The 26,695-nt window shown below is 45.0% G+C and overlaps 6 protein-coding genes across 12 annotated transcripts; 3 read left to right on the top strand and 3 right to left on the bottom strand.

Moving 5' to 3' along the window:
* Positions 1–1,616: 1,616 nt before the first annotated feature.
* Past1 (putative achaete scute target 1) lies at positions 1,617–9,619 on the bottom strand. The gene is made up of 4 exons (XM_017182423.3): positions 9,465–9,619; positions 7,816–9,032; positions 2,666–2,839; positions 1,617–2,600 (listed from the first exon to the last, which is right to left on the bottom strand). Exons 1-4 carry the CDS (start codon positions 9,488–9,490, stop codon positions 2,395–2,397), a joined length of 1,623 nt encoding a protein of 540 aa, XP_017037912.1. The 5' UTR covers positions 9,491–9,619; the 3' UTR covers positions 1,617–2,394.
* Position 9,620: 1 nt separating this feature from the next.
* Positions 9,621–12,063, bottom strand: NijC (Ninjurin C). Of its 6 annotated transcripts, none has more exons than XM_017182426.3 (3): positions 11,648–12,063; positions 10,683–10,859; positions 9,621–9,843 (listed from the first exon to the last, which is right to left on the bottom strand). In XM_017182426.3, the coding sequence occupies exons 1-3, from the start codon at positions 11,693–11,695 to the stop codon at positions 9,640–9,642; spliced, it is 429 nt and encodes a 142-aa protein (XP_017037915.1). In that variant the 5' UTR covers positions 11,696–12,063; the 3' UTR covers positions 9,621–9,639. The 6 variants fall into 6 exon arrangements, with proteins under 6 accessions (XP_017037915.1, XP_017037919.1, XP_017037913.1 ...); XM_017182430.3 differs by lacking the exon at positions 11,648–12,063 and adding an exon at positions 10,915–10,944; XM_017182424.3 differs by lacking the exon at positions 9,621–9,843 and adding an exon at positions 9,887–10,161 and having other exon boundaries at positions 11,648–12,053.
* Positions 12,064–12,607: 544 nt separating this feature from the next.
* On the bottom strand, positions 12,608–15,595 carry Arp1 (Actin-related protein 1). Its single transcript, XM_017182455.3, has 6 exons — positions 15,468–15,595; positions 14,654–14,718; positions 14,419–14,593; positions 14,205–14,356; positions 13,599–14,145; positions 12,608–13,539 (listed from the first exon to the last, which is right to left on the bottom strand). Exons 1-6 carry the CDS (start codon positions 15,513–15,515, stop codon positions 13,396–13,398), a joined length of 1,131 nt encoding a protein of 376 aa, XP_017037944.1. The 5' UTR covers positions 15,516–15,595; the 3' UTR covers positions 12,608–13,395.
* Positions 14,704–15,305, top strand: LOC108085728 (uncharacterized). Its single transcript, XM_017182456.3, has one exon. The coding sequence runs from the start codon at positions 14,802–14,804 to the stop codon at positions 15,231–15,233; it is 432 nt and encodes a 143-aa protein (XP_017037945.1). The 5' UTR covers positions 14,704–14,801; the 3' UTR covers positions 15,234–15,305.
* A 32-nt stretch (positions 15,596–15,627) lies between the features above and the next one.
* On the top strand, positions 15,628–17,134 carry Su(fu) (suppressor of fused). The gene has a single exon (XM_017182469.3). The coding sequence runs from the start codon at positions 15,713–15,715 to the stop codon at positions 17,132–17,134; it is 1,422 nt and encodes a 473-aa protein (XP_017037958.1). The 5' UTR covers positions 15,628–15,712.
* Positions 17,135–19,806: 2,672 nt separating this feature from the next.
* On the top strand, positions 19,807–26,148 carry kar (monocarboxylate transporter 10-like protein kar). 2 transcript variants are annotated; one of them, XM_017182454.3, is made up of 5 exons: positions 19,807–20,158; positions 23,855–24,219; positions 24,284–25,067; positions 25,128–25,229; positions 25,770–26,148. In XM_017182454.3, the coding sequence occupies exons 1-5, from the start codon at positions 19,807–19,809 to the stop codon at positions 25,805–25,807; spliced, it is 1,641 nt and encodes a 546-aa protein (XP_017037943.1). In that variant the 3' UTR covers positions 25,808–26,148. The 2 variants fall into 2 exon arrangements, with proteins under 2 accessions (XP_017037943.1, XP_017037941.1); XM_017182452.3 differs by lacking the exon at positions 25,770–26,148 and having other exon boundaries at positions 25,128–25,685.
* Positions 26,149–26,695: the final 547 nt, after the last annotated feature.

Genomic DNA, 26,695 nt, shown 5'->3' with positions numbered 1-26,695 from the left:
AGCATCACTGCCATTAAGCCCGATTTTATAGCCTCCCACTATTGCAATATAGCTAGATGAGCATCACTGATGCAGATGAGCATCACTGATGCAAAGTCAGTTGCAGTGTGCCCAGGTGCATTAAAGCAACATTTTAGCCAAAAAATTTACAATATGGTCACATCTGGTTTGAGTCTTCGCTTACTCCAAGATCCATGGTTCGAAACTTGGACTTTTTATAACAGTTTATACCAGTTTTCAGCTGCTTGCTGCTGATTTCTGTTCGCCTGTTACCCCAATTTGGGAAACGGGCAATTTGCATGGAAATGTTCAGAAATTTGGATGGGCTGCTGTAGGGATGTTGTTGTAAAAAGGTTGTTGTTGCCATAAAGCTGTTGTTGTCGGCAACAAATAGGTATAAATGCATACAATGAAATATAACAGTTTATACCAATTATAATTTTTGCCTAAAAGTTTTTATAACAGTTTATACCAGTTTTCAGTTGCTTGCTGCTGGTTTCTGTTCGCCTGTTACCCCAGTTTGGAAAGCGGCCAAATTTTAGAAATTTTGCTCACTTGCATCAGTGATGCTCATGTGCATCAGTGATGCTCATTTGGCTATATTTTGCAATATTGGGGGGCAATAAAATCGGGCTATATGGCAGTGATGCTCATCTAGCTATTTGGTCATATTGGGAGGCTATAAAATCAGGCTTAACGGCAGTGATGCGCATCTAGCTATTTTGCATTATTGGGAGAAAATGGCATTTCACTAACTGCCAGTGATGCTCATCTAGCTATTTTGCATTAAAATGCCATCTCACTTACTACCAGTGATGCTCATTTCATTGTTCTTATAGGAATAGGAAAAATAAAATAAAACAAAATAATATAAAATAATGTATTTTATTGTTTTTATTTAGGTTCATTAACATAGAATAAAATAAAGTATTTTAAAATTAAAATGTTGCTTGTTGTGTTCGTTGCTGTTGTTGTAAAAGTAGCCGGCAGACCTGACTGGAAGTCCTATTTATGACAGATTAAGAGAGTCTTTCTAGCCATGTCCGAAGAAAAAAAAAATTTTGATTTCTTAAAATTGAGAATTCAATAAGCAGATTTGTTTAGCTAGAAAAAAATAACACAGAAAAGCTTTCCGAATTGAAATTAATGTATTTTTGATCGATTTTTGGTTCCATGCCATGATCCTATGGCTAACTGTAAGGGTAGACAAAATTCGGCTTCCCGGAGATAGTTTTCATTCTTGTTTTATTTTAATTTATATATTATATATTTATTATTATTATTTATTTTAATAAGAGCGATTCAAGATGTTTATCATTTGCTTTTGGCCTTCAGATTCCACAAAAAGACCTCCAATTTCTCATTTTTAAAGGCTTTAAATATTTATTTTTAAAAGAAAATTTTAAAGTTAAAAAAAAAATCATAAAATTAATTTGCAGCAAATTAATAAATCTTTATTTGGTCTTAGGAATTTAATCTAGAATAAAATGTAATCATAAATATTTTAGTTTTTAGTTTATTTAAAAGAAAAAGGTACACTCTTTTTAAAAATAAAAATATCAATGAATTAATTTCCCTCCATGGCCACAAATCTGCAAAAACCAACAAGCGACACATTTAAAATTGTTCATTTTATTGTTTATACAATTTATAAATCAGTTTCAATTTCACAATTAATAATATTCAAGAATTCACTAAATAATTACAAAATAGTCGAAGCACAGGCCATAATTTGCACTAAAAAAAATTGTAAATTGCACAACGTTTTCATCATTTTCTTAGGGTCTTGGTGGTGGTGTGGGCATCTCTCGAACAAATATTAAATAGGATTGCAAAATAAATACAGGAAACACATGCTTTTCGCACGCCCACGCTTTATAGTTTGTAAACTTCAGTATTCCTTATATACTACGGCGTATCAAAAGTGGTTCTTTTTGCAAATTAACGACCCTTCTCGATGTGCAGCATCGACATTTAACCTAGATATTGTATACAGTTTAACTTCATGCTCTTTCATTGGCATTGAACAATTATTTCATTACACATTCCTTAAGTCAACAACGACACATAGACTCTGATCTTGTCCTAGTCTGGTTCCACTTTACACTACTCCCTCCGCTCTGCTCGCTCTTCACAATCGATTATCCAAAAATATACTATGTTTTTTGTAAATTCTAAGAATTTATGATTGATATCTCATGCGTTTCAATGCGTGTTTTCTTTTTTTAATACCCAGCTTAGCGCGTTCATAACGAGTATAGTACATAAAAATGGCAGTCGCCTGCACAGTGATTGAATATAAAACAAATCGAAACAAAGTGCATCCTTGGTCTCTATGTGATCTTTTTGTGTACGTGTGGCTGTGTGGATCGGGTGTATATATATTACAGGGCACTATTCGTAGCGCTTTGACGGTGGCACCAAGTGCTCCGGCAGCACGGTGGGCAGCTCGCAGCCTTCCAGCTTGACGTTGATTAAGTGCAAGGCCAGCGCGAACTCATCAGAGTCCAGGAAGCCATCGCCATCGACGTCCGACAGTTTCCAGATCTTGCTGAGCACCGAGTTGGGCAGTTTCGATTTGATGAGCTCCTGCTTGGCAGCTGCAAGTGGATTTATTGATTAGCTTTCTAACTTGAGGAGATATTATTCAGGAGAAGGTACTTACTTGCACCGGAAATCTTGCCATCAACGGGTCCCAGCCCATTAAAGATGCCGTCTGTGCGTGGTTTGTCCTTGTTGCAGATCCAGTCGTGCTCTCCATAGCCGGCATCGATGCCCTCACCCTTCATGTAGCCGAAGGGCGAGACGTGGTCGTCGATGACTCCCTCGAAGGCACCACCTGGAGCAAAGGAAACGAAGGAGAAAGGATTAGTTTGGTGCTAAAAACTCAAAAAATTAGCAAAATAAATCGATATTGTATTGATCTTTTAAACGGAATTCGATATATAAATCGATCTGTGCGATAAATAAGAATATACCTCTTTTAAATCGTACAAATAAACTCCAATACCAATCTTTATAAAATAAAATTAATATTTTAAAATTCTAGATATCGAGGTTTACAATATATTCGATTTGATATTGGACTTTTCTCCTCCATATATGTACACACATCCCTTATTTGCATTAATTAAGCATGTAATCTAAGTCGATCGGTGCGTCGCCGTGCACAAACATTCAATTTGAGGCAATTAAAACCTTCAGATCGTTTAGGCTCCGCAATTGACGTCGCCGCCGTATCGTGACTAGGCCGGCTGACCGACTTAAGCACGTACTTTGCCGGCTACAACTACGACGGTCTACCTACTTTAACAGGCAATTGTGGTGCACATTCTGGGAGCAATTGAGATGGGCGGCTGACCAGGCGGTGCAGGTTGCCAAGTGCGTTTTAAATTCACTTTTTTTTTGAAGTTGCCACTTTCAACTGTATGTTGCTCAATTTGTTTGCGGCCTCTTGCTGTCGCAACGGGCAATTTAAAAGGCCGCCGCTTGGAGACAATATATTACAAAAAAACTAAAGCATACAATTGTTTTCTTTACACGAAATGAGATTTTCTTGCCACTGATATATATCATAAACTACAGTGGTGCTTACGTCCAAGTCCGTCCCTGTTCCCGAATCCGGATCAGCCTCAGGCTCAGTGGCAGGCCTAGTTTCTACCTCGGGCTCTGTTTCAACCTCCTGCTCTGTACCCAGTTCAGGCTCTGTTTCAGTCTCAGCTACTGTTTCTGGACCAGGATCCGCTTCCTTGTCATTCTCGACATTGCCCACCCGACTAGTACAACTGCTGAACAATCGGAGCTGCTGTTGGCGCAGGTTCTGCAGCCAGCGATCGAAGCGCTCGGCAAACTGCTCCCGCTGAGAGCTGGGGGTTAGAAGATCAGGCTCCGCGGCCACATCGAAGTCATCGTCTGAATCCTCTTCGGGTATGCAAGAAGAGAAGAGAAAGAGAAAGAGGGTTTTGACAGAGGAGGAGCACTGTTACAGTGGAGCATCTGGACAGTGCGGGAGTGCCAATCGGACATAGAAAACCAACTCAAACTCATATTCAAATTCAAAGCAAATTAGTGTGCCAATGGCGAAAAACGATAAGAACCAAGTACCAAAAAGAAATATCGGCGAACAGAACAACTTATTTCTGCAATATCGTGTTAGCTGTGTGTATAAACCATTTAGCGACAGATTGCTAAACATGTGATGTCGGTGTCGGTGTCGATGTGATTGGTGAAGGAAGTGACTCAAAAGATGGAAGCTCAAAACCTGACCAAGTGCTATCGAGGGCACGGTCCAGATCAGGCTGATAAATTGTAACAAACTACAAAGTGACAAGTTCATTAGCATTACACAGCCAGTAAGATCTTGAAATATTCTTTAAAGTTTTTATAAAAATTATTATATTACTAGGAAAATAATAAAGCTTAAATTTGTCAACAGAATTTCCCTTACGATAAACATCTCTAACACTGTACAGGGTATCAGCTAAACTTATCTCGCTTCCAAGTCAATTACCCAAGACAAAACAACGGAAATGCACTGAAATAAAGTCGAAACTGTGCAGCGATCGCTACATAAACGAAATCAGAGATACAGATACACACAGAGCAACAGAAAAACACAGAGGGACAGAGCGACTAAATTAGGGGCCCGAGAGTTCTTGACTTTGATTTCGAGCAGTTTGATCGTGATTCGCTTTATCAAGGCATTCCTTCTCCACCGTTTCGGGGGTATGTCTTCGCCTCTGGTGTAATAATAAACGAAAAGTTCATTCACTTGCGGCGAATGCAAGTGAGAGATTTTTTTCAGGGGGCTATCGAATTTTCCAAACTACAGCATAATAAAAACACACATTCGACACTTGAATGTGGCGGATGACACACTCTGTGAAATAATGATCGCATGACATCAGTGTCGATCAGCTTTGGACATCATCCATTGAATTTTGCATAGATTTGCGAATATTTTGCGGCTTGCTTTCTTTCGCACAAGGTCATGTGAAATGCGCTAATAGTTAAATTAAAATCGCCACTCAAGTGGCCCACTGAAAAGATCAGCCACGACGGGGGCATCCGACAACAATGCTATTGTAAAAAACAGAATGAAATGGAATAAATCCCGAACATATATCATCGTAAATGCTTTCTTCCTGCACTTAGCGCTAGCCCAGCTCATCTAGAATTCCCATTCCCCTCCGGGAATCCGTGCGCGGATTAGGCGGAGGATGAGCCACTTAGTGGTGCCACACGCCCAAAGTCAGCATCGGAGAGCTGCAAATTGATACGCGGCCTCAGGTTGCCAGCGCCATCTAGAGTATATCTGACGACAACCGGTTCAGCTTTCGGTTGAGCTGGGATCGTCTCCATGGGCTCGGTTCTGGGATCTGGGGTTTGTTTAAACAGCTTTGCCTCATGACAAATGCACGGGACGATCTTCTCTGTGGACCGAAGAGCTTTCCAGCTCTCTCTTAAAAGGCCGTAAATATTGGAATTCAAAGTTTTATTATTTACTTTTGCCATTTTAAATTGCTTTGCCTATTAAGAGATAATTATTTTCATTCTCCTTGTCTGGCAGTCTATGTACACTAATAATCCTATCACACGCCTCTCGGTTTTACTTTTGTAGAGCCCCCATCCGTATAGGGCATGAAGAATAGTGTGTATGCGAGAATTTGATAATAATAATTTATGATTAATGGGGGTTTAGCCAGGCAGTCAGTTTTTTTCTATAAAACAAACAGCATAGGAAAGCAGAAAATATCTGTTATCAATATTTAATGTAAAAGTCCAATGTATAATTCGATCTATTTATTTTGCATTATACAACAATAAATTCAATTGGGTTTGATATATCGGACCAATATCATCCACAACAAGAAACTAACTTCGAATCATCATATCACACATTTCCTTTCTATTTACAAAACTATTAAAACGCCCTGTTTGTTGATCAAAGATAAATTAAAAGTAATTATCAATTTGAAATTATCATTTTCCACAAGCTTTTATCTTAAATGGCCTATTATATATGATATCTTATGGGTTATATCTAAGCTCAAACTAATTACAACTAAAATTAGAGTTAAACTTTAAAGAATATAGCACTAATTCCAAGATTATCTAATAACTTTATCTCAAAAACCCCAATGTCAGCGATGCCCAGTTCAAGTATACAACTTTTACTAGCCACAGTGGCATAGTTATTACTTAATTATACTGTTTACTTGGCAGATAAACAAAATTAGAGCACTGCTAATCATTGCAGACCAGACGGGGACAAAGCTAAGTTCGTTTGCAGTGAAACTTAGACTCAGGAGCTATCTGATAAGGCGTCTTTTGATGATGGCATGCTGACTCGGCCTTACATTGATTTTTATCTAACAGTCTCTGAACGGCGAGCAACATCATTGCCTGGCAACACGATAAGGGTCGGGGCAAACAAAGTCACTTGGCACTGGCACAGGCACTACTAAGCAATTCATGGGGGAACGCGAACAGGTGCATGCGGGAAAAGCGCCACGGAAAGTGTAATTAGGCCTTGAACTCGAGGGCCACGCACAAAGTTCACAGGTCGCAGTAAACTGGAATTGCCTTTCAATTAGAGTCTCAATGTTCAGACTTTTATAGACTGTGATTGTCTGTCGGAGGCGCCTAGTCTCTGATTAACTATATATAGGCTGCCCCCTGCTCTGCCTCTCGCTCTCTCATCCCACTTGATGATTGTTTTGCTGGGCGTTTTGGCTCGGCTTCGAGTGCGTGGCATTCGTCACGGTTGCCTGGATGCGTCTGCTCCGGAGAGCCAGCCAGATCCGATTCAGCCACTAGGCGCTCGAGTGTAAAATATTTATCATGCCCAACTGTACGCCTCGTTTTATTTTCTTTCCGTTTTTTCCTGATGACTCATGCTCGCCTAATTTAAAGGCAAAGTTGCCGGCTATCGATATTTTCCATTGCTTACATCATGAGCCCCCGAACGAACGAACGAACGAACGAAGGAATCTTATCAACACCGAGGAGCAAGAACAGTCAACTTGCCTTACTTCTTGCCATGACGAAAGCAATTCGATAATTATTGACATACAAATACCAGAATTTCCTAGAGGCCACGCCCAGCGCACATCGCCTATTGCCCACTTTCAAGTACAAAGTAGCTGGTTATCACAAAATATTTATGTATGATACGAACCTACGTGGTTCCGTGCGATATTCGCTTCCACCTCAATGTTTAAATTGGAACACAAAGTGCGTGTGTGTTGTGTTAGCTAAACACCGAACTGACACCGACTTTTTTGCAGGCGTTATCAGCCTTTTGGGGCTTATCACTTTGTTTATATAGCTCAAATATGCTTCGCATATAATATATAGGGTTATATATAGACGTTGCTAGCGGGATTGCATAATTCGACGGGGGACAGAAACAGGAAGCTGTGGCCAGGGAAAGCCGCCTAAGATGTCCATTTGGGCGCGCTTCCAGCGGCTTTCATTGCGGCTGCAACTGTGGCTGTAATTGTATCCATTAGATACATTTGGCTGTGGCCTAGCTCTCCAACCGAATCTAGCTCTCTTGCTCGCGGGCAAAACTCGTTTTTCTTGGCAAAAATAAAAAACTAGGTTAACTGGGGAATTTTTCGCGCTGCGCATGCGCAATATTTCAGCGCGATGGGAAAGCGAAAACGAAACACTCGCGGAAAACCAAGATTTCTCGGTTGGATTTACAGTGATTCCACCCGGCATGAGTCGACGGCTGACGGTTCTATCATGCGGGTAACTAGCTGGTGCGGCGTGACAAATTGCGACTTAGTGAGGCTGAACTCTACTCACCCTTTACTACGGGCTCCGAGACAAGCGTCATCTCCTCCTGGGGGATCATCTCCATGAGTCGCGCTATGTCCTTGGCCAGCATATTGTCCACAATGTCCAGCAGGTGGGGTTTGAGTGAGTGGAACTTGGTAAAGTCCTGGTGCTGCAGCACCTCCTGCATTTTCTTGATGTCGGGGAAGTCTCCGGGCGAGATGGAGTGCTCGCGCTGGATGCGATCGTACACCTGACCCAGGTTCTTGATCAGATCCTTCTTCTTGCTGTCCTTGCCGAACACCGAGGGCATATCCTTGCGCAGCTCGGCAATGATGAAGGCGTGGACCTTGGCGAGGCGCGCACGCTTGATCAGATCGTTCAGCTTGCGCAGGGCAGCGTTGCGCGGCAGCGACTGCAGGTCACGGAACAGATCCTGCTCCTCGTCCTCGAAGAGCCGGCGATTGGCATCGAAGCGCAGAGGCTGGTCCCAGAACGAGCCAATGTATACGCGCGCCACCTCGGGTGTCTGCAGCACCTTGCCGAGCGACCACATCAACGCCCCGTAGACCCGCATCAACTGCTGGTGATCGATCATGTCCGCCTTGTTCAGGATGATGCGAATCTTGTCGTCGTGGCCCTTGAGCGCCTCGATCGAGCGCCGGAACTCGTCCGAGATGTCCAGCTTGTGGGCGTCGAACAGCAGAATGATGCGATCCACGCGCTCCGCGAACCACTCCAGCACTCCGGTGAAGTCGTAGCCTCTGTCGATGCGCTGCTTCTCGCCGGACAGAATGCCGGGCGTGTCCACAATGGAAATGGCGTTCAGTACTGGAGAGGCCACGCTGCTGCACTGGAAGCGGTTGAGGAAGGCGTTGCCGTACTTGGACAGCGGGCGGAACTGCTTCTTGGGGTCCACCACCAGGGCGTTGCCGGGAATCACGCCCTCCTTATCGTCGTACATCACAGCGATGAAGCGATCCGTTGTCGGCTCCGGGCCGATACGGATGCCTGGGAAATCGCGCTCCAGCAGGTAGCGGATGAAGGTCGTCTTTCCTGTGGAGTACTGGCCCACCAGCAGAATCATGGGCTTGGCATCGAAGTCCGGATCCTCGAGCTTGGGCGAGTGGAAGTCATGGAACTGATAGTGCTCCTCCAGCGGCAGCAGCTTGCTCCGGTAGATCTTCTTCAGCTCGCCAATGACATTCTCCACCACCTCTTGGGTGTTCTTCTCGCGCTTGAGGAAGCTGAACATGACGAAAGAGCAGCACAATTAGCACAAACCGGAATACGGGAAATTTCGAGGGGTCGCGCGGCCGTAGTGCTGAGTGCGAAGTGTACGGTTCTTGTTGTGTTGGCGCGGAGTACGGTGAATTCACGACAGTTACGGCGATTTTGTGGCTACGGGCGGGTGTGTACACTCGAATCGGGCGCTGCGCTGGGACGTGTGGCGAATGATTCACGCGCGTATACGTATTATTTTTGGAATATGAACTTTTTTTCCTCTGGACCGATATCGGACCAAGGCTGCAATCGACAATCGCTATCGCTGTCGCTGGCAGCGCTGCTTTGGCCAGTGTTATCGGCTATCGGTGCTTTGTTTCAAAGCTCTCGCAGACGGTCACACTGGCAGCGAGGCGGGCGCTTTTATCGATTTTCGAATTGGAGTATAAACTTACCTGTCCCCTGCATCTCGGCGAGACATGGCTGCGTCCAAATAATAAAATCAGGTATACACAGAATTTTTGAAAAAGGTTTTTATCTGGTAAGTTTAGGAACAGTACCCAAACTTGAATATCAAATGTTATAAAGATCTACAATAGTCAGAGGCTACGCCGATCCCTGAACTCAGCTCTAGGGCTTTATAAGCTCCACATCATCATCGGTGCTGTGAGGAATGGCTGGATCAAGACCGAAATTCATCTTCATTATGTCGCAGAACACAGAGAGGAATATGAAGGCGTCTACAAAGTGGTTGATGATGAAGCCCACTCTTCTGTCCTTGGGATTGTGCATGCTGATCAGGGACTGAATGATAAGCAGTATTCCAGCAGCCACCTGAGAATTAAATCCACAGCTTTTAGTTCTCTAATACTTTTATTTATTCTCCTTTACATCTTAGGTGTACAAAATAGCCTTAAATCTATATGGTTTTGGTGTAAATCGTTGGTGTTACGGTGTCTTTGCATGCTGTTCGAGGAGTCGGAGTGGCTGCGAGGAGTACTCTATGCCGAAACCGGATATGATAACATTCACCACGGATATAATGAATACCACGACCAAAATAACATCGTTCAGGATAATCGCTGCCGTCTGATCCTGCTGCTTGTTTATGTTGAGACTGCCGATGGCCACAAACAGAATGCCCACCAGGAGCTGTCGGAATATGGGATATACATGGATATATAAGTTAGTTCACATCGTTTAGCAGCTCGCCCTGCGGCGGCGGCAGACGACTGTCAAAGGCCGAGATAAATAGATTTATCATCGTTGTGAAAAAGGCAAAACCCGTGCGGACATGGTTTATGATATTGGCCGACTGGTGAAACTCTGGCTGGTGCAGCCGGCAGTCCCGCAGCAGGCTCAGGGATAGGCTCAGGACGCCCGACAGGACCTACACAGAGAAAAACACAACAATGTCAGTTTCTTTACCTAAAATATTTCTAATACTTCAATCTAGGTGCTTTTAGATATAGAAATCTTATCAAAACAACACTATATGGTACGAAATAGAAACATCACTAGATTTACTTCATATTATTTTGCTAACTTTACACTATACTTTTCACCAAAAAATCTATCATCTAATGATACCAACTTATTTACATTTTTCTCTATGTAGGTCCCTTTAGGAATTAGCCATAAATTTGAAAACATTTTAAATAAATGAAACTCACCTGCAGTACTATAGATAGACTGATCAGTATAAGCATGAGCTTGTAAAACTGATGCTGCTCGCCCACCTGGAGGATGTACTTTAGCTGAGAAGCATTGGCAGTCAGCAGGGCTATATCCAGCATGCCCTGGGCAATTGTCTTCTTGGTGGCATATCTATTCGCATCCATTGCTTTCATCTGAAATATATATTTTATTTATATCTATTTAAATCTGAAGAAGTAGGAACTATACATTATTGAGGAAAGAAGCCATGGTGTCAGTGCAAAAGACAGATTCGAAGTAAATGAAGTTGGAAAAGTTGGAAGTTTGATACCAAAGTTCTGCGTTATCTGAGCGATTTTTATGTCAGTTCTCCGACTGATAAGAAAACAGAACTTCAGCACTTTAATTAATGAAACACAAAGCGGACATTGGGAGCAAGGATGGTTACTTGTGGGGTTCAAAGAACTATAAAATAAAATTTTTTAAATGTATCTAAAATCATTTCCTACCTCCCAAGCTTGCTTTACGGCTTTCTGGAAGAAAACAAAAGTGATGACTATACTACAAATATTAACAAGGATAATTACTATTAAAAAATTAACGCTTACACTCATCTAATTGTCAGCGAAATTAGAAAATCAATATGAGAACAAACAACCGGTGGGAATTAAAATGCCTATTCGCACAGCTCATTGGTGTTTAAGGTGCATAAGGCAAACGGGTCGACATACATATATCACTTTTAAACTGCACGAACATTCCAAACAAAGACAACAACAATGACAATTACAGGAACTGGCAATTACGTATGGGGATGGGAATGGAGATGTGGTATAGAAATGGGGATATGTCGGAGGCATGGCTCATTCGCACGAATAAATAAATAATTCATGACCAGATATACGACGAAGATCAAGGTCAGTGCGAGAGTGGGACTTTGCTGAATATGACAAACTTAAAGATGGAATTATTTCGGACTCACCTCGGTTTCATTAACCCGATCCCCACCACCTGCCGCCACCTGAGCCATTATGAATGAATTTCTGCTATATATTATTTCACGATTTAAGTTTGGTTGTCACACACGGCTGGTTTTTGAAAACAATTCGCTAACTGAATCAAAAGCACTCAAAAGTGTTCGATTCGAGTGGTTTTTGTTTTCATTGTCTCCTCAAATTGGCAACAAAACAATTGTTGATACTCCTCCTGACGGCGACGTTGTCGTGGAGACGGTGTTGTGGACACAACCAAACGATTAAACAACTGGCAGCGGACTGAAATGTTTCCCAGCTAAAGAGAACAACGCCTGCACGCTAGTCGGGTTTGGGGCTCTCTCGGCCAGAAAGCCGAGAAGAGCGTTTTCGAGGCAGTCATGACTAATGACAGGAGCTTTGTTTTAGCTTAAACTTAAATATATTGATTTATTTTGGGTTAGCTGTTATCGGGTGATCTGTGGAATAGTTAGTTTCAATTTTGTTGGGGTTCATGTCCTTTTAGATTTTGAATATGAGCTTAAACGAGAAAGAAAACTAACTTTGGGAAGGCGAAATTTGTATACCCCTGCAGTTCGAGTATTATTATTATTATTATGAAAGAAGAAAGAAAGAAATAAAAAACGAAAATAAGAGAAACAAAAAACAAACTCACATAACAGTGTCATAATTGCATTAGGTAAGATGAATAAGATTGGGTTTAAAACAATATTCCACTGATCACATTCAATTGTTTTACTTGATACGTTGAAAAACCATAGTTTCTGTGCTTTAATAAATTAAATAAATAATTAAAAAACTTCATACTCAAGTAGGCTTTTATCATCTATGTATTGTTAGCATTCTCTATTATAAACTTTAATTTCAATGTATTTAACACTTCGGTTTATACACTTACAATCGCTTAGAAATTCCTAAAATTTCGTTGCTCGATTTTTGTTTTCAAAAAACATGGAATTTCCCATACCAGGAGCGCAACATTGGGACGTTTCCAAACAATCAGAAGAGGATAGTCAGATAGTACAAGAATTCATTCCAGAAGCTGTGCCCCTGTACATTTTAGATGTGGACGAGGTCTATGATAGCGAAACATCCCATTTGGATTGCTGGAAGTACAGGCATCACTATCGTGATCACTACTGCAAGGTACACTGTCCCAAATTCTTTCGTCTGCACAAGGAGAGTTGCAGAATCCAGCTGGATCGAGCCCTGGCACTGATGACACAGTCTTTAGCTGGGAATAAGGATCAGAAGCCAAAAGTATATCCTCTGATTCCCATGGTACCTACGAACCGTAAATCCAGCGACACTAGGATATTTGTAGACGGTGTTCCTACTTATGTAATGGATTTAATAGCCATTGGAGTATATGGTGCACTTAATATCATATGTACATACATATTCTAAGTACAAACCTAGTTTGAATTATTATCAATTCGCCGCTTCTGTTTAATTATTTTATTTCTTTTTGTAGGATCCTTGTAGTAGAAGAATATTTTCTGTTTTATTTCGAATAAGCATCCTGTTTGATTTATTAACTTTAGTACTTTATTTTCTAGGCTGTTGGGAAAGCAGTTTCAATAAATAGCATTTTAAATACTTTGCGCCCATATTTGATGCATAAAACATATACACACAGTTGTATCGGATTTCTGGGGGTACTTGATGTTAGCTGACAAGGGTTTGATATAGATTTTAATTAGCCTTTCCGCATTGGGCGTTTAAACTAGTAAACACACTAAAAAGTCTTTCTGTGCACGACCCGCTGACCCTCCTCTTCGTACTCCCGCTTGGAGACCCACATCTTCTTGAAGGTGTCCAGGGAGGCGAGAATAGAACCGCCCATCCAGGTGGAGTAGAGCCGTTCCTGAGGCGCAGCAATCTGTGAATGCCAAATATGAGTAACAAGATCTTTACCTAAGTAGGCTAGATATATCTCACCCTGATCTTGAGATCCTTGGCCGAGTGCTTCCTGAGCTCAGACAGCAGGCGATCGCCGAATCCCTTGAACAGAGTGGAACCGCCAGAGAGTACAATGTTCTGGTAGAGCATTTTCCTGAGATCCATATCCGACTTCTCGATGGAGTACATCAAAACGTCGTGTATGCCCTCGCACTCCTCGCCCAGCAGATCGGGCCTGAAGAGCACCTCAGGCGCCCGGAAGCGGGCTGGTCCCACCTCGAAGGTCTTGCCGTCGGGGAGCTTATAGGCGAACTTCTCCGTCTCCGCGGTCTCCTCCTTTTGCGGGTTGGTGGCCAGGTAGCACACCTTCTCCTTGATGGAGCGCACAATCTCAAATTCGGCAGTTGACCGGAAGTTGAAGCCCTCCCGGCGGATGAGTGTCTTCAGGTATCGCGTCACATCGCGCCCGGCAATGTCCACGCGCATAATACTGTGAGGCATGGCGAAACCCTCATAGATGGGAACCGCATGCGTCACACCGTCGCCGGAGTCGAGGACCACTCCAGTGACACGACCGGTGGCATAGCTTCAGGGTTACATGTGGTTAAGAGGAGCTTTATACCAAAAGTTCCTGGAAATACTTACAGACTGAGCACTGCCTGCATGGAGACAAAGAGCGCAGGTGCGTTGATGGTTTCGAAGAAGAACTCGGCTGCCTTCTCGCGATTGCGTCGCGGATTAAGCGGGGCTTCGGTCAGCAGAACGGGATGGTCTTCCGTGAAGGTGGACAGTTGTTCCTGAATAAACAGATTTACAGTGCTAGGAGTGGGTACTATTGCTATACAAAAGACTCTATTACTTTGCTGTAAATGTAGCTCCATATCCGCTCCATGTCATTCCAGTCGGTGACAATGCCGTGCTCCATGGGATACCGGATGCTGAGCAGACCACGGTGTTCCTCCGCCTTTGGACCAACGAATATGTCACCCTCCAGGGCGCCAGCCATCACCCTTACATGCTTGGGCCGGCCAATGCTGCAGGAAATCAGTCAGTCAGTCAATCAATCAATCAATCAGAGGGTTTCCGGTACTTACTAATTGGGAAACCTGCATTTTGGAATGTGCTCGCCAGCAAAGCCGGCTTTGATCACACCGGAGCCCTGCAAACAGACACAAGGTGACAGAATTTTAGTAAATTTACGAAAATTCATTGTGTAAAAGCGAGAAAATCCAAATTATAAGCATGGAAGTCTTTAGTGTACCGGAGGTGGACATGGTAATGGTGTCCAAGAACTCGCAGAATGAGCGGAATGAGATGCTGAAGTTCGTGCCCCAAATTGGACTCAACAACATCAACTACGGGGATATGTACAGGCTGGACTCGTTCTACTTGGACTGCCAGAACTACAGGGATCATTACCGCGACCCCTACAACAAGCTGCTCCGCCCCAAGAGGTTCAGCACCCAAAGCGTCAGGTGCGGCATCAAGCTGGACCCACAACTGGAGCTGCTGAAGAAGCGAACGCCCTCGCACGTGGACCCCATCCCGGTGGTGTATCCGGTGGAGTACAGCCGCAGGATGGACTTCGACAGGGGCTTCCAGATGTCGGGGCGTCATGCCAGGGCCAGTGCCTTCGGATTCCCAGCGCCATGTGTCCGTGTCTTAGGGCGTTAACAGAATATACTATACAATCTCTCGATCTAAATTGTCAGTTTGGAAAATAAACCAAGTTTGGCGTCTGGCAAAGTTGTTGTTTTTCCTCTATTAGTCATGTTGGCCCGAAGACGGCTTGAAAGCTTGCTGACAAAGGAACGGGCAGTAGGTGATGTCACTGTCCTGTGGAAAAACGCCTGCACCAAGCCTGCCCCTGCCGGTATTCCGTATTTAGGGGCCCCACCTTGGACTTACGTTATCTATGACGACGGGCTGGTTGACGACGACATCATAAGGCTCCATTTTGTGCGTTTATAAAAATTTGCAAATTTTCTATTTAATAGTTCGTCAGTGTGACCGTAGGTGTGCCGTTACAAAAATACCTCTGAAAATACTAAACTGTAAAAAATCGATAACTAGAATTATACAAAAACTATCGAATATGCCCGACCACATATTATCGATTAGGACTCATTGTTTTGACGAATCTACTGGATGCAATGGCAGAAGCAAACTTGGATAAAAAACCGGAGGTGAAGCCTCCTCCGGGTCTAAAAGCAATCATCGACCACCTGTCGCAGGTGTACCCCGAGCAGCGGAACCCCCTGCAGGTGACCACGCTGCTCAAGTACTGGCTGGGCGGCCAGGACCCGCTGGACTACATCAGCATGTACAACTACCCCGGAGATGCGGAGAGGAACATCCCACCGCACTGGCACTACATCAGCTTCGGGCTGAGTGACCTGCACGGCGATGAGCGCGTCCATCTGCGCGAGGAGGAGAGCACCCGCTCCGGCATGGGATTCGAGCTCACCTTTCGCCTGGCCAAGACTGAGGCCGAGCTGAGACAGCAGATCGAGAACCCGGAGAAGCCTCAGCGTCCGCCCACCTGGCCTGCCAACCTGCTGCAGGCCATCGGGCGTTATTGCTTCCAGACCGGCAACGGCCTGTGCTTCGGGGACAACATTCCGTGGCGCAAGAGCCTGGACGGCAGGGAAAACTCCAAGTTGCAGAGCCTGCTGGTGGCCCAGGACCCGCAGCTGGGCTGCATCGAGACGCCCTTCGGTACCGTAGACTTCTGCCAGATTGTGGGCGTCTTCGAGAACGAGCTGGAGCAGGCCTCTCGCTGGAATGGTCGCGGCGTCCTCAACTTCCTGCGCCAGGACGTGCAGACGGGCGGTGACTGGCTGGTCACCAATATGGATCGGACGATGAGCGTGTTCGAGCTGTTCCCCGAGACGCTGCTCAACCTGCAGGACGACCTGGAGAAGCAGGGTTCCGATCTGGCTGGTGTCAATGCGGAATTCACCTTCCGCGAGCTGAAGCCCACCAAGGCGGTGAAGCAGGAGGTGGACTTTCACTCCCTCAGCGAGAAATGCGCCAATGAGGAAAACAACCGCCCGCTGACGGAGACACAGCTGAAGCGCGAGGAACCCAGCTTCCCAGTCTCCATGTCGATGAGCAGCAACTCTCTACACAAATCCTGTCCGCTGGATTATCAGCCGCAGGCCCCCAACTGCATCTCCCTGGACGGCATCGAGATAACGCTGGCACCCAATGTGGCGAAGTACCTGCTGCTGGCCATAAAGGATCGTATTCGGCACGGACGGCACTTTACCTTCAAGGCCCAGCACCTGGCGCTCACACTGTTGGCCGAAACTGTTACCGGATCGGCGGTTAGTGTTAGTGAGCCTTATGGAGTCCTAGGCTATTGGATACAGGTCATGATCCCGGACGATTTGGTCCCCCGACTGATGGAGGACTTCCGCAGTGCGGGTCTGGACGAGAACTGCGAGCCCAAGCAGCGCTTGGAACTGGAGTGGCCCGATAGGAACCTAAAGCTAATTGTGGACCAACCAGAGCCCGTGCTGCCACCCGCTCTGCCCATGTCCCTGGACAGTGCACCTCCGCTCAAGATGTGAAGCCGTAGAAGAGCTCTTAGCTAGTATTATTATAAATTAATCGAACTGAATCTTCCACTAACAAGTAAGTTTTACATTTTGCACATTTCATCTAACACCATACACGTGGTCTGGGCTCCTGCTCCACCCACTTGAAATATATACACACTCAAAAGAACACACTCGACGGGCCTTTGATCCGCTGTTCAAGAGAGAGGAAGCGCCGGCGCCAGCTTCAGGAGCGAACAATGAGTCAGTTTGGGGGTCAGTGCTTGTTGAGCACTTTTGAAAAGCCTGCTCCTCTTTGGTGGCTGCGGCGGATATGTCCACTTGCCAGTCAGTCACCTATGCCACCAATTGAAGGCACTGCGTAGTGTCGGCCTGCTTCAGTTTCTAATTCTGGGAATTGATCAATTGGAAGTGTTTTCAATTTGAATGCGAAATCCCGCCCTTGATCATGTGATTTGTCTGCAGCTGGAGTGGGAGCAAGAGCTGGATCTGGAGAAGCATCATCACATACCGCCGGGCTGGGTATCTGCTCCCGTTAGCGCCTCGTTTGTTTTTGTGCCCATCTTCGCGGTTGCCTAGGTGAATTTTTGTTTACCGCAGAGAACGCCACCACCACCACCACCACCGCCTCTGTCGCTGCCGCTGCTCTGTTTCTCTGATTAGGGGCTTGAGGCACGGCAGCCAAGTGAGCGAACGAATTTTTTCGCAAACAGCTCGTGGAAAATAATTCAGTTTTCTTCATTCCGCTGCCGACGACGCAAGCGCTCGGTTGTGTGTGCTCTCGCTCGAAGCTCTCCCCCCGTCCGTTACCGACCGCCACCCTCGACACCTCGGTTCGCGCCGGAATCCCGGAGACTTTGAGTGGATCTTAGGGCCTGCGCCTGCGGGACTGGACTGGAGTTGCCGGCTTACAAGTACGTAGTGGAGCCTCCAGGACTTGCTACTGTTGCCGGTTGTTGCATAACGGCTAGACCATCGACCGGTGACCTTCGATTTTGGCAGTGACCCTCCCCGGTGGGACTGGGTGGCAGTGCGTCGTCATCGAGCGGGCACGTGCACGACGCCGTTGATAGTGCGAACTTCTGCGATAGCCGCCGCCAAGACAGAAGGCGGGCATGTTTCCCTCGCAACTCGTGTTACATTGAAATTTCGCCAATGCGGTGCGGTTTTTCTTTTGACGGGAAAAAGAAACGTTTGCAGAACCGAGCACACCGTAGACCGTAGACGTAGAGCCAAACCATAGCCGTACCCGTACGAGACACAGGGCAGGGGCACCCGGCAAGGGCATGCATATGTATATATGTATCTGAGAAATGCGACGAATTTCAGTTATCGCTTGTAATGCAATCTGCATTCTGCGCAGCTCAAAAATGCATTACAATGTTGCTGACTAGATACTCAACGGGGAAATTCGAATCCAGAGACAATTGGCTGTGTCTGATACGAGAGAAATTCAAGTCATATTAATTTGAGCCTCTGAGCTAATGAAACCTTAGATAATTATGATTTTGCTGTCCACCAAGCCCTGCAGTCCAAGAGGTTTTATGATGGAAGCTAAAGAAGAGCTAATATATTCAAGAAATCAAAAGGTTGAGTTCTAAAGGCTAAAATGTTGAAGATATCAAGAAGTTAAATTTTATAAATCTGTTAATTATCGTTATGCAAAAGGACGTAAGGATTTAAAGTTAAAGAAAAGTGAAAATCGAGTTTATTTAAACAAACTAAAGAGTACATTTCAATACGAGAGATTATTCGAAGGACAAATTTAAAAAAACAATTCATATGTGTTTTAAAACATTTTAAGGAACAATATTGAAAATATTAAAAAATACTGCTCATTCCAGAATTTTTAAAAAATTATTTCTAAACTGGATGAATTTTCCTTAGATTTTTAAGTCAAACAGTTTGACTGCAGGTTTATCTTCTAAAAAACAATAATAATAATTTTAGAAAGTAGCCACAATTTAAGCCCTTTAAAAATTTAAGTATATAGATCCTGATATCGGTTTAAAAACAAACTCCCCCACTGTCACAAAATTTATACATTTTGGGAAGCAATATTGAAAATATTTAAACACAGAGCTCCCTTTTGACTTAATGAATTATTTTCAAACTAGTTTTATTTTTCTTAAAATTTAAAGTCAAAAATTTTGACTGTAGTTAAATCTTCTACAGAAAATTTGTTGTAATAGATGACTGAGTATAAACTAGCAACAATTTAAGCCCTCACAACATATTAAATTGTGATAAGGATCCTTAAAAAATTTTAGTTAAAAAAAACCTTATCTTGCTTAGAAACAAACTACCTCACCAAGTCTCTTTCAGTTAGAATCCCCACCCTTCACGAAGGGATTGCATTGCACTACGTGCCTTTGTGTTCCATATAGTTGGATTTCTGGCTTGGATTGCGGGGCAATGTGTAAACTGCATACTCCCCTTAGTCGGGGGCGCAAACAGTGATAAACGTGCCCAAATATTTAGCTAGCCAATTCCGTCAGTCTGCGATAATTTCCCGGATTCCGGGATGGGGAAATGCAAATGATACTAGCTCCTATCATTTCGGCAGGCAGCGGCGGCGGCGAGTCAACAGCAGTCCACATTTGGGTGCAATGTGGCTGACCGATTACTGATCCCAGTCCCACTTTCTAGGTACACATATTTGCAGCCAGAACTCTTGGCCAATCATGGCCGAAAACGAGCCGCTGAACGAGACCCAGAAGCAGGTGAACGGACGAATTCTGCCCGCCGCCAATGGACATGCCACGTCGGCCACCAATGGCCAGGTGCATGCCAATGGCAAGGGTGCGCCTGCTCCGATGCAGAATGGCAACGGGACACACATCGAGGCGCCCTGTTGTCGGGACATACACGGCAAGGAGCCGCCGGACGGAGGAGCTCGCGCTTGGCTGGTGATGGTCAGCGCCTTCCTCTGCAACGGCATCATCTTCGGCTTCATCAACACATACGGCGTACTCCATTCGCTGCTCAAGGACCGGCTCACAGCCATCGGGGATACGGAGGCCTCCAGCAAGGCGGGTGAGTGACATCTTCCCAAGAAAGCCAGAGCTCTCTGAATCAGCATCAGCAATTGGTCCCAATAATCCCTTTAGCCCGCGGCAAATTAATTCTATATTTATGGCTGGCGTTGATTGTAATTATGCAGGGAGGAGACCAAATGAGATTACATGGGAACTGGGCAGTTGTTGTTTTGCAGGCGACTATCTGTTTCAGCGGGTGCTGGGTGCCTGCCTGCCAAGTACTCTCCACAGAATGAATTATACGTAGTGGCCTGGGGGGCCGCTGACTTTGATTTGAATCAAGTCGAAATGTTGTCTATAAAAATAAATCAAATTCTGTTTAATAAGAGTCATAATTATTGATAATATTTCTGGAGGAATTATTATAGCAAAAAGCAAAAATTGCTTTTAAAAAAAAACTATTCCAAGAATTTAACAACATTTACTTATATTATTTTTTGCAATTAAATTGATATATATGCGTACGTTGAGTTGCTGTTCTATAAGCGAATATTTTTATTAATTTTTCCTAATCTAAATTGCTTTTAAAATCAGAGCATTATACTGTGAGCTTTATGCCACATAATACTCGAATTTTACTTTGGAACTGAGAGCAAAAAGGCTATATAATATGTCCACAATGTATAACAATATCAATCTTCTAAGGGTTTCTACCATCGCCACTTAAAACCCACCTAAAACATTTGATCTGTGATAATGTTTCCATTTTCAATTGAATTCGTTTAAGGCTCCTATAACAAATATTGATTGTTGAAAGCGAAATGCCTATGGCCACTGTTCCTTATAGTAAACTTGTATCGGAAGTTATTATTTATTCAAATTTATCATTTCGAATCTCCAACGGACATTCGACTGGCAGTCAAGGCGCATTGCTGTTGCTCTCTCTCCACCGGCTGGCTGTTCTGGGTTCAATAAAACATTGTAGGTAGTACGTAGTAGCTGTGACGATATAGGAATCCAAACGTACCGACGTCAAGTGAATTAAATTGCTAAAAGTTGATTGGATCACAAAGCATTATTCAACACCCAAGCGCGAGGGCGAAGAGCACGATGGACGGCGATGTCAAGACTCTTCGGAGTTGCGACGAGTTGCTACGATGTGCTCCTGGAAGTACAGAGAGAAGCCAAAAGAGAATACATTTTTTGGAAGCTCAAAGCACTCCCAACCAGAATTAACAGGCATTATGTGCAGGGTTCACAGCATTTTGCCGACGTTTGTCAAGGTTTGAGCGCTGGCCTGCATTACGCATACGCAACGTGGGCCCGTCTTCACATTGAGGACACGGCCGGCAGCGGCGGCGACGCTTCCACGAAAGAATGAAAAACTGACCGGCCAGAAGACAAAAGCCGCCAGCAAAAGTGCACCCGCCACTGACCCAGTTACTTGGTCGGCTGGCGCTGACGGGGAAGCCCCGCAAGTGTCGCCGCCTGACAGCGATCCTCCTCCGAGCCAAACCTACAGCCAGGGCTAGAGGTAGAGCTAGAGCTTCAGCCGGAGCTCAGCTAGTTCCGCAATATGATTAAAACCTGACGTAATCCGAACCTGAGCTCTGCGGAGAGGTGTTGGGTGTGTGTGTTTGGCGCTTGTGCCATATTTCCCCCGACTTTTATCGCCGGTGTCGATTCATCAATTAATTGTCAGCCTCTCCGTCAATTACACACGTCCATAAGCACATTACAGCGACTTAGTGGAGCTTAGTGGATGGATGGGTGGCCCATCGGTTCATCCGTGCGGATCGTCGGAGTTCAAGATCAATCAGCGTAGGCCTTTCCCGCCAACTCTCTCATGCAATCCCGTCCAGAATTGCGTCAGATATTGCCACGACAAATGGGGATACAATTGCCAGCTATGAGTATGCGGCATCCTATAAATATTGCGATCTATTTCGGCTGCTCCTCAGACGAACGCCAGACGCCACAGCGGTGCCATGTAAAGCCCCTACCGTTTGCGGTTTCTTTTTTAGATTTTTGGCACTGCCTCGCATTGTGTGTGTGGCGTCGCCTGTGGGTATTATCTAATAGTTCTCTACGCAGCTCTCGTTGGGATTGAGAGAGAGAAAGAGAGACCGATGTGTGGCATTGACATTGACTGCTGGCCGAGATTGCGGGAGGCGGCTTCTGCGCATGTGGGGGAGAGTTACGTGCCCGCTCGTGGCCCCATTTAGGCGCAGTTAGCCATGGTCCAAAGATATCCATGCGCCGCTCGAAGTGGGTCAGTTTCTATTTAAGATAATGTGCTGCATTTTCCCCTTAGTACGTGGACTTTGTGGGTTATATATATTTTTATAACTATAATATGCGGAAATCGCATTTCTCAGGTTTTTGCTGGTGTTTTATTTCTTAGATTTTAGATTTTGTATTTTTCACAGATATATATTTTCAATTTTCTGATGGCTTAAAGGGTGTATCTCTTTCTTTTAATATGGGGAACTGTAACATTTTTTCTGATTTTAAGATTTAGTTCCACTTGCAATTATTTTAAGTAGTTGTAGGTCTGTGTCTCTGCGCAGTTTACATTCTGGAAATATGAGAAAAAGTTGTGCAGAGAAACTGAAATTGGAAAACCTTTCCAAAATGAATTTCTTAGATTCAAGACTATACAAACTTCGTCTTCCCAAAGTTAGCTTCCTTTTATATTGTATTCCTTAAGTAGCACCAGGAACTACAACCTCTACTCTTATATTTATTCAAGATTTTCCCAGAGAGTATTTAATATTCCCCAATAGAATCTCGCTAATCTCCAAGGGAAATCCACGGCATGTGAAAGTGAAATCGCCAAAGACCTGTACGTCAGTATACAAAAAATATCAATTGCTGGGGGGTTAAAGGTCAAGGGAGGTTAGTAGCTCCCCGTCTATATATAAGCAAACATTATGAATGGCACACGCAACGCTCTTAATATTCAACTCGGGCACTTTAGAACGCAGATTGTAATAATAAATTCGAAATGACACGCGAGCTGAATCGAATTCCTTATCTCTAGTTCCGGCGTCCGGCGTAAAAATATTATTATTTTTGATAGTCACTGCGATTAAGGCCTCAAATCCGCATTGTTTTGGGTTGTAAAAATCAGTATCAATACGTTTGCTGAAGTGTTACAAGTGGCTACTATATAGATAATCTAATAAGACCCCCGCTTTTGGTGATAGCTTTCTGTGCCTATGGACTTTCATCTGCTACCTTTTTTGCGGTCCCAGACAATGGACCAAAGTGGCCCGAGAAGCTGCAGCTGCACAGCTGGAGGAGGAGACCTTATCGTGGCATTAGATCGGCTTGGCAGGCGGGAACAAAGAATTAACCTGATTCTGTCAATCGAGCTTCAAATCAAAGTGCCAAAGTGGAGCAAGCGAAAGTGTTTACGCAACGCAAACAATTGGATTTCCATTCCTCATTCCCCCAGTCGAGTTCAATGGAAAATCTTTAAACTTTGGTCCTAGATCCCCCTGCTATTCCCCTGTCTGCAGATCAGGTTTCCCGGGGCATCCACGTGGAAGTCGCCAGGAAACACCTGGGCTCGTGGCTCATATCCAGACTTGGTTTTGATCGCTTCGCTTCACAATCAACCGCAACTGCGTGTGATTCGATTTGTCAAAGGAAATTGGTCTTTGCAGTTGGCCAGCTTAGCTTAGATGTCTATATAGGGTTTTTATGGGAGATATATGTATTATAATTATGATTCCCCCTCTCCTTGCAGCTCTCATTGGCTCCCTAGCCATTGGCACCACATTCCTCTTTTCCACAGTGGCCGGCTGCCTCACCGACAAGATCGGTCTGCGGCTGACCACATTCGCCGGCGGTGTCCTCTCAGCTGGAGGTCTGCTGCTCTCCTCGTTCTTTACGGAAAACATTAGCGCTTTGTACTTCACCTATGGCATCATGTTTGGGATGGGCGCAGCCCTCGCCTACACGCCCACCCTGGCCATCCTAGGCCATTACTTCAAGCGCTATCTGGGCAAGGTAAGTGGCTTTGTCACAGCCGGCTCCAGCGTGTTTACTGTGATATTGCCGCCCTGCCTGGACAAGCTCCTGGAGGGCTATGGCCTGGAGGCCACTCTAAGGGTGAGTGGAATAAAAGTAGCTTCCTAAATTTTTTAATATTTATGGTCTTTGTTTTCTTTGCCAGATGATGAGTCTGGTATCTGGCTTCATCATCATTTGCTCCTTCGTCTACAAGCCGCTGCATCCGCCGCCGGAGCCGCCCAAGAAGAAGCCCGGCAGGTCACGCATCAATCTCTTCCTGCGCTCCATTGTCAACGTGGAGATTTGGAAGCGAAAGCGTTTTGTGATCTGGGCTCTTTGTGTGCCCCTTGCCCTGTTTGGTTACTTTGTGCCCTATGTACACATGATGCAGTTCGTGAAGAAGAATTTCCCGGGAGAGGATGTCAACCTGCCAGTGATGTGCATAGGCATCACCTCAGGCATTGGTCGACTCATCTTCGGCGTCATTGCCGATATGCCTGGTGTGAATCGCATGTACCTGCAGCAGCTTTCCCTGGTGTCCATCGGTCTGGTCACCCTGCTATTGCCGCTGACCAACTCGTATGTGGTCTTGGTCTCCTTCACCCTAGTGATGGGTCTCTTTGATGGCTGCTTTATCTCGCTGCTGGGTCCTATTGCCTATGAGATATGTGGTCCGTCGGGTGCCACGCAGGCCATAGGGTTCCTGCTGGGTCTTAGCTCCATTCCACTGACCGTGGGTCCTCCAGTGGCGGGCATGATTCTGGACAGAACTAACTCGTATACCGTGCCTTTTATACTGGCGGGTCTGCCGCCCTTGCTGGGTTCCTCTCTCCTCTTCTTGGTCAAGTGCGTCAAAGAGGAGGAGAATGGCGTGAGTGCTCCGAGAGCGGTGGTGCTGGCCAATGGAGACATTGAGATAGCCAGGAATGGGAACTACCAGGCAGGGGGTGAGTGCTCTAGGTTAATTATTTTAGTTTTATGGCTATAGTTTTTTATTTCTTGTACAGGCAACAAATCGAGCGCACCGCTGATGGGCTCCAACAGCAATGGAATCAACGGAGCAGCCACCATCCATGGATCCAACGGACATGTGGACAACAACGGAACTGGTTCGTACCCCGACTCACCTTGGCCTAGCCTTACTCGCATCTCAGACTCCGCCGCCTGCGACCATCCTTCAAGTAGTAGTACCTCGCTTCACACTAACCCGGGCGCCATGCTGCCCAGCTGCTCGCACACCGCCCTGCTGGGTCGCGGCTCCGGGCCCAGCATGTCGTCCGTGCCCCTGACTGACGACCCCAAGCGGCGTCGCTATAACTATTCCATCTACTAACCCACTGCCTAGTTGCTAGTACCTCTGCTTTGCTTGGCTTTTCTTACTGTAAGCCCTTCTTGGGTGTGGAACGAGTTTGTATTCGAATGTAGCATGACCAAGACTCACTTCCGCTCTAACCCTGCACCTGCACCCGCACCCCCATCCCATTCCTGTTAATTGCTTTGTAGATCGTAAGCTTCATCATCGATCGGAACCTGCTGTAAATAAATGCCAGCCTATGTCGCATATCTATACCTCGCTGTCTGTTTCGGAGTTCGAAGTTCGATCGAGCAGAAGCCACCTTCAACTGTATTATCCTGTGCATCTTTTTTAGGGAAACTCGCCGTGACCGACGACGGATCGGCGTCCTAGAGAGTGACCCGCACTAACTCAAAATTCCACACAAAAACTTTTCGCAAAAGCAATTCAGAAAAAGTTCTGCCATTTTCAGCTGTAATCTCACCGTTGTCGGAGTCCGCAGCTTAGCCAGCGCAAAATCGAGGTGTTCATTCAATATGTTAAAACTTGAAAGTAAACCATATCTACCGCACATGTTGCCAAGCATATATGTCCATTCACCGGATCGCTGGAGATGCCCAAGCCTCTCCTAATCTTCACACGTGCATAATACTACCTAGACTAAGGCGAATATTCTCGCAAAACCAAATAAACGTAATATTTTAATTTTTAATAAATAATACACTAGATAAGAATGTGATTTTATCTTTTATTTAAATGGGAACATTTTAACGAGATTTCTGGAACTAAGCTGGAAATCTGTATTCTATTGCCAAGCCAATGAAACGTTATTTATTTTACATGAAATTCATTTTATTCAATCTCAGGAAATAATAGATTATCTCTGATAGGAATTTTCTGATCGATAGGGGTTATTACTCTGTTAATTAATAGAACAATTGCTTTCTGGCCACCCTGCTAGTGCCACTCTTCATCCAGAGCTGCGACCTACTGGAATATTTGATGGGTTATACAACGCAATAATTAGCACTGATTCCCCCAGATCGTGTCCCCATCGATGACGTATTGGATCGACAGCGTTGCTCAATTCACATTCCCAAAGTGTTTGGCGTGTCACCGCTGGCCATTAGTCAAAATTATAGCGATTTGTATGCGCGACCCCCCCTGTTGCTACCAATAAAAAACGGCGCACTACGACGACGGGACTCACCTAGCCCCCGTAGCTCTTTCTTTTTCTTTCGCTGGGGGAGTCGGCCGCCACCGGGTCGATCATTGAGCACT

This window comes from Drosophila kikkawai, chromosome 3R, assembly GCF_030179895.1.
Source record: "Drosophila kikkawai strain 14028-0561.14 chromosome 3R, DkikHiC1v2, whole genome shotgun sequence".
NCBI lineage: Eukaryota > Metazoa > Arthropoda > Insecta > Diptera > Drosophilidae > Drosophila > Drosophila kikkawai.
The sequence above is the reverse complement of the archived record's forward strand: the minus strand, read 5'-3'. Positions and strand labels throughout refer to the sequence as shown.